Source organism: Dreissena polymorpha, chromosome 1 (genome assembly GCF_020536995.1).
Source record: "Dreissena polymorpha isolate Duluth1 chromosome 1, UMN_Dpol_1.0, whole genome shotgun sequence".
In the NCBI taxonomy this organism is placed as follows: Eukaryota; Metazoa; Mollusca; class Bivalvia; order Myida; family Dreissenidae; genus Dreissena; species Dreissena polymorpha.
In genome coordinates this window covers 152,175,686-152,183,235 of record NC_068355.1, presented here as the reverse complement: position 1 = coordinate 152,183,235, position 7,550 = coordinate 152,175,686, and the positions used below count along the sequence as shown (strand labels likewise).

Sequence of the window (7,550 nt, the reverse complement as noted above, 5' to 3'; positions counted from 1 at the left end):
GTGAAAAGATCCCTTTAAGATCCAATATTTACATTTATCAATATAAAGCATTTAATGACTTCAATACATGCCTAAATCTGAGAAAAGGCCCCTTTATTACAGCTACAGAAACAGGTGCGCGTTTTACCATTTACACGTACCATTGTACATGTGATGCATCACTCTCGTGGATGTTAGAGCCAGTTTGAAAAGTTATATTACCTGCACTTTGTTAAAATATTTAACGTTCATTAATGATGTACATGTAAACAGGCATACATTGAATGGAATCGAAGTATGCCCAGCAAGCTTGGTATTGACGCGTGCAATATTTTGTTAAGGATTAAATGAAGTTAATATAGTGTTAATTAAAAACAACGAAAATGCACATGTTATAAATTGATCGAAAATCTTGTCTGCATTTTAGTGCCCCCGCGTTCCACATGCCGGACGACCCGACCGTTCCCATCATCCTTGTGGGCCCGGGCACCGGTATTGCACCCTTCCGGTCGTTCTGGCAGCAGCGCAAGATCGACATGGAGATGCTGCCAAAACCACAGCGTATGTGTTCACGTGACTAAGTGGAAAACGGGTCTTTTTAGTAGAGCGTGAAACTGGTTTATGTAGTAAATAATGTGAAACCGGCACCACAAGTAAAGATTTTAAGAATGGCATATCTAGCAAAGCCTGCGAAATTAATAAAGATTGTGGAACTGGTGTATGTAGTAAAAAGTGTGAACTGGTTCATCCAGTAAAGGGTGGATAAAAGTGTGAAACTGGTCTATCTAGTAAATAGTGTGAAACTGGTGTATCTAGTAAAACGTGCCAAGCTGTTTTATGTATTTAAGAGTGCTAAACTGTTCCTTCTTGTTACAAGTGTAAAACTGATCTATCTAGTTAAGAGTGTGAAACTAGTCAATTTAGTAAAGAGTGTGAAATAAGTCCCTCAAGAAGAGTGTGAAACTGATCTATCTAGCAAAAATGTTTAGAAAGTACTGTAGTATAACACCAATACTCGACTGTTTGTGTATTTTTTTTAATTCGCGTACTTCTAATCCCCAGATTTTAGAATAAAGAATTTACTCGGACTAAAGAAATAACATTTCATGCTTTTTGAAAATGCCAGATAAATAATTAAGACACATTGATGCAACTCATGACAATATTTTTGTTGATTTCAAATTGAAACAATAACAATTTCAAATGAAATGTAGATACAAAAAATGAACACAAAAGTTACAAATTGTTTTTACTGTCAGTCAAAGAATGTGTCGTCGATCACCGGTCCTGGTGACATATTTATAGATAAACTTTAAAGAAAATAATACCATAAACGTTAATAAGGTCAGAAGGGGTATTAATTACCTTTTTTCAAAACTTTGACCAAATCAATATACTAAATTTTCCTAGCTTTTCTGATCATTAGATTCGAGACTCAGTGATGAAGTTGTTCAATCATTTAATAAAGGTCAAATATAGACACGGCCTAACGTGCGTGATACAATTAGCTGTTGTTTATGAATTGTATAACTAGATTTGAGTTCTTTCTGTCAGCTCATTCCGTAAGATTTTGGACAACTGAGCGTAGAGCTTACGCGATTTTTGACAAGTCAACCAACGAAACTTAGACTGCGTATTTTGCACTGCAGACTAATCGTATACTATATTTCCGTCCATGTTTTTATTTCTCTATTTAAAACTAGTGTTCCGTTAACCATATGAACCTATTAATGCTTTAAGGCGGAAGCCGCCATGGCTGGGGCGCCATCTACATATACTTTTGGCTGCCGGAACATCGCAATGGACGCCATTTATCGGGACGAGATGCAACAAATGAAAGCAGACGGCGTGCTGAAGGAAGTTTATACGGCATTGTCAAGGGAACCAAACGTCCCTAAGGTAACATCAAGGGGAGGGGCATTTGTAGTTAATGGTCAACAAACCGGACAGGTGCAATTTCTAAATGTTCTCCCCTCCCAGGGGTAAGGTCGACGAGAATCTAAAGTTACAGGTATGTTTGATCCGTTCAAAGTTGGTGGTTAACATATGCATTCCTGCACTTTTCGCAAATTGCGTGTAAAAGATTATGTGTTTCTAAACTTAATGTAGATATACGTTTTATGCCCATATTAAAATCAATATTGAATTCAGAATCGATTGTATTGAAGTATAACGGTTCTTGAAACTTAGTGTTAAGAAATAATGATTAATTATTCGAAGCTTATTTGAAAAAAGTATAGTTGGATTCCACCATATTTAAAATATAAAGCAATGTGTACGCCTGACCGGAAGAAGTAAACAGACACACATAACATACCTACCGGAAACTCTCCTATTCATTTGGAGTGATCTAAATGATACAAAGACTAGTTTAAAAAGAACGTTTCAGCCACAGCATTGCTGCAAGTGTCTTAAATGGTCGACTTTATTGCAGACCTACGTACAAACAATTCTGAAACAGAATGCTGTCGATGTGTTCCGCTGCGTAGTCAAAGAGTCCGGTCACTTTTACGTGTGTGGTGACGTCAAAATGGCGTCTGACGTCACGATAACGCTTGAGAACATTCTAGCGTCGGAGGGCAACATGACACAACATGACGCTAAAAGTTTCATAATGAAGCTTAGGGTAAATTTGATGGCTCGTTCATTTGTATTATAGTAATCATAGTTAAGTAAGAGACAAAACTCGTTCGTTGCGATCACATAGCGTGCCGCGCTCTCTTTTTTCTAACCTTTATATCCTACTCCTAGAATTATAATCATTCCTTATTACCATGTATGCATCATCCAACAATTCGATTATAAATATGTACATTGATTATGTTGGTTGATGAGTGACTGTTTTCAGTTTATAAATTAACGCCTTAATGTAAATTATAGGAAAGTAACCGGTTCCACGAGGATATTTTTGGTGTGACGTTGCGTAGCTCGGAAGTGACGGACCGAGCACGTGACCAGGCGAAGAAGGCGTGGAGTTTCATCAACTCTTCCAACAAGTCCCGACAGAACGCCGACAGGGAAACCGTAACGCCCATTCCATTGGAGGTAGGGGCATGCTAATTCGGAGTTCAATACATAGAGGCTACTTGCTGGATTCGGTGGAATATCGATTATATTTCACGAAAGATCATCGAGTAATTATTTCACGAGTGGCGCAGCCACAGTGAAAATAAAAAAAAAATATGATCAAGAGCGAATTAAAATCGGTATTCCACCGAATCCAACACATTTTATTTTTATTTTAGGCTTTGCTTTTTTCAACGTTTATTTACATTGTAAAAGAGTTTAACTGGAGATGTTCGCTTGAATGATGATAATTTCACAGTAAAAACGGTGAAAATTATCGATATTTTTTACTGTTATTTTTCACTGTTTGAAACAGTGAAATATCAGTTTTATTTCACTGATATTTCTCTATAACCCACCGGAAAGCATAAAATAAAATGTCATATTTCTGCTATTATATATAAGCAGTATTATTAATCATAACGCCAAACTATGAATACATGTACTGTATATATTAACAATATAACAATGATAAATCACTTCACGAGCTAACTTATTGAAGCAACATTGTGATTTAACTGTCAAAGATTATACGTGTCTTGTTCTGAGAAAACTGGGCTTAATTCATGTGCGTTAAGTGTCGTCCCAGATTAGCCTGTGCAGTCCGCAAAGGCTAATCAGGGACGACACTTTTCGCTTTTATGGTATTTTTAGTTTCAAGGAAGTCCCTCCTTATCGAAAATCAAGTTTAGGCGGAAAGTATCGTCCCTGATTAGCCTGTGCGGACTGCACAGGCTAATCTGGGACGACTTTTTACGCACATGTATTATGCTCAGTTTTATCAGAACAAGACACATACATTCTTCAAACGACAAACATATTAAAACTATATGTACGAAACCCATCTTTTCAAGAAAAACCATCTCATAAACAGCACCGATACAAGCAATAGGGCAAAAGGACATTATAAAACCCAGGCGATTTTCAAACATTCCATGTTGAGATGAACTTCTTGGTTTAACCCTTTCAGTGCTGGAACCGAACTGTGAAGGCCTTCGCAAACAGTTTGGATCCAGATGAGACGCCACAAAACGTGGCGTCTCATCAGGATCCAAACTGTTTGCTTTTCTGATAGTATTCTTTGAAAAGCATGCAGGTCTATTCTTGCTTTGCAGAACCAGACCGGACCGAAGAGCAAACCCAAGGCACCTCGTTCGTCGCGCTATACACCGGAATCTATTGGTTAGCTACGGTGATGGTACTTCTGTGAAATATAAGATTTACATAGCCGGTGAAACCAATGTTTTGGATCAAGAAATGTTTCTTAGAAATCTGCGCACTTTCATTATGGGACAAGTTGTACTGGTCTTACAAAAGGGCATGGTTGTGTTGGTTTTGTAAAAAATAAATGCGCTTGTTTCTTAAGATGTACATGTACATGTAAAATAACAAGTTGTACGTGTCATGCATACATGTATGTAACTTTGAGATTTTGAAAATATTATTTATCTACATTTATACTTCAAGATTTACAAGACGTCGAATCTCATAGCACTTTAACGTAAAAGAAGTTTGGCGTTACATTTTAAAAATATTTTTGGATGTGTTTTTATCATCGGTTTCATAGCGTGTTAAATCATCACCGAAACGGTCAACGATATTTTTGTCACTTTTAAATGACGATATTTACCCATTTATGCCTAGTGGACTTTCCCGTACTTCTAAATTGGATCAATTTATTTCCAAAATTAGGTATGTAGTATATTATCTAGTATATTAATTTCTATATTTAATATTTCTTACAGGAATTCCTTTAAGCAAACAGCGCAGACCCAGTTTGCCAAGGCCTTTTTTCTAGACGCTAGACATAAATGGGTTAAGCATTATATACACGGTTAACTTATGCATATTTAGCTTGAGGACACTTTATCGGTTACTATCGTTGTAGTCGTATAGTTAAATAGGACTAGACCGTGATCATTGAACGTTGGTTTCATATAATAAACTGTTTTAAATCGGCGGAAACAAAAAAAAACAGCATGAAATTCCGCGCTACACAGACGATATATTATTACTGTTGCTGTTCTTCATTGAAAACACTGGCTGTTGTTGCTGTTCGCTTTTAATATATTGATACGTATTAACAATATATTATTCATAGCATAGCATACCATATTATATATGTAACATGTAAGCTTATTTAGCTGTTTTTGGATTGTTTATGTGTTCATATATATTTGTCGACTAAGCATTTCTTCAACGTTCAAGTTATTACATTTACTAGTGTTTTTTTTCCTTAAATTAATATTTAATAGACATTAGTTATTTTACGATTTTAAAATATTTTTTATCGGACTTGATTATGTTGTTCAAGTGCTTTACTAAAGAATTTTATTATTCATAGCTGTCTTATTGCATTTTAATTGTTAAATCATTCTAGTGTATTTTTATATACTTGCATACTTGCGTTTTATTTCTGAAATATTATAAAATAAATTGACTGTAAAAAAAAAAATAATCTACATTTCAATATCATTGTATGTACTTATTGTTTGGCTTATTAATATAAAAACACTAATTTTTAGTAAAAATTAGCTTGTCTATTGATGTACATGTTCATTTACTTAAGGTGTATGGGTAATGTATTTTTTTTAAGGTTTTGAAAATATTAATTATATTTACTATCTTTTTGAATGTAGTGGCACCTAATTATTTGAATTACATTATTGAAGTTTCTTAAGATATACTTACAAAGGTGCGGGTTTTTTTTCTTTCTTTAATACTATAACATAATTTTATTATGAAATATACACATTGTATGGTCATGTGTTTTAATTATGCTAAATCACTTGGAAAATACAATAAACACTCGAGTTTTTTTTCAAATTTTAGAGAATCTATCTACCGTTCTATTTTTTTAATAATAATAATGTACAATTTTGGGGAAGTGCACTGTTGTTGTATTTATTTATTTAAGGTCCTTTATATGTTTGCTTACACATGCGAGTCATCATAACTTATACCTAAGTCACAAATAGAGACCGATCACCGTTCGATCAGCGGACAACGTATTTTTACGCTCATCGGGCTGGCGCCCGGCCGATGATAGCACGGACAACGGGTCATTTTGAAGCATCGGGCGGCGTCCGGATTAATTTTAGGTCTCACTTAAAATGTTACCCGATCGAAAAAAAAATCGGACGATCAACGCTCGGATATCGCCCGAAATCTGATTCAATGTACGTGCATCGGCAAAAATCAAGGTATTTCCCAGGGACATAAACATCGGCCGGACGGAGCTCGTCATGATATACGTACAACAAATCCGATGTCGGGCGATCGCCGGGCGACAACCGTGCATTGATCGTCCGATCTTTTTTCGACCTCAATTCGATTCATTCCCGGGCCCGACGTCGGGTAAACTTTGAAGTGAGACTTAGAATTACTCCGGACACCGCCCGATGCTACAAAATGACCCGTTGACCGTGCGATCATCGGCCGGGCGCCAGCCCTATGACCAGTTAAATACGTCGTCCGCTGATCGGGCTCTAATTGTGACTGCATTGTGTATAGAATGATTGTGACTGAGGTATTAAACTTTGTCACTCATCGGACGGCCCCGACGTGTCCAGTCTTCCCGATGCCTGGAGATCGGACACATCGGCCGGCGACCGGATTATTTGTGACTGAGGCATAACATACCTATTGCGTTGTCGGTTATATACATGTTTAAAGACTTCGAAGGGAGGCATATTACAACTGCTCGTTCTCCCATGTGTGACCAAGATCTTTTTTGATGAGTCCTGTGTCATAACTTTAACTACCGGTATAGATATCCCGGTACGAATTTTCTTCTAAATAAAGGTACCACCATTAATTTTTGTTTTGTTAGATTTATTCCTCTATTTTTTTTCATCTGTTTCGTGACGCCCAATGTAATGAATGCAATGAAATATTTTTGATATCAACTTTAAATACTTAAAAAAATTACTTACCTTGAGTGTATCCACCCAGTTTTTTGTTGTTTTTTTACGTGTTTTATGCATCTTACCTGGGATAATTTTGGTAAGATTTGTGTCTCTCTAGCTGCCATCGTGACATTAGCAAGATATTTTGTCTCTCTAGCAGCCATCTTGACATCAGACTGATTTGTGTCTCTCTAGCAGCCATCTTTACATGAGCAAGATGAGGTGACACTCAAGCAGCCATCTTGACATCAGCAGGACTTGTGTCTCTGTATCACCAATATTGACATCAGCAAGATTTGTTTCTCTATAGCAGCCATCTTTACATCAGCAAGATTTACAAGTATCTCTTAAGCAGCCATCTTGACATCAGCACGATTTGTGTCTCTCTAACAACCAGCTTGACAACAGCAAGATGTGTGTATCTCTAGCAGCCTTCTTGACAACAGCAAGAAGTGTGTCCCTCTAGATGTCATATTGACATCCGTTTTGTCTCCCTAGCAGTCATCTTGACAACAGGAAGATGTGTGTCCCTCTAGCAGCTATCTTGACATTAGCAAGATGTGTGTCTCACTAGCAGCCATCCTGAAATCAGCAAGA

General features: G+C 36.7%; 1 protein-coding gene across 1 annotated transcript in view; it reads left to right on the top strand.

Annotated features, from left to right (window-relative positions):
- LOC127858162 (nitric oxide synthase, brain-like) overlaps positions 1-6,862 on the top strand; it is a 21,043-nt gene extending 14,181 nt beyond the window's left edge. The window contains 6 exon segments of the mRNA XM_052395160.1: positions 407-540; positions 1,720-1,757; positions 1,759-1,878; positions 2,414-2,605; positions 2,860-3,024; positions 4,161-6,862. Of these exon segments, the coding sequence (XP_052251120.1) occupies positions 407-540; positions 1,720-1,757; positions 1,759-1,878; positions 2,414-2,605; positions 2,860-3,024; positions 4,161-4,232 (721 nt within the window). The 3' untranslated portion in view covers positions 4,233-6,862.
- The last annotated feature ends 688 nt before the right edge of the window (positions 6,863-7,550 follow it).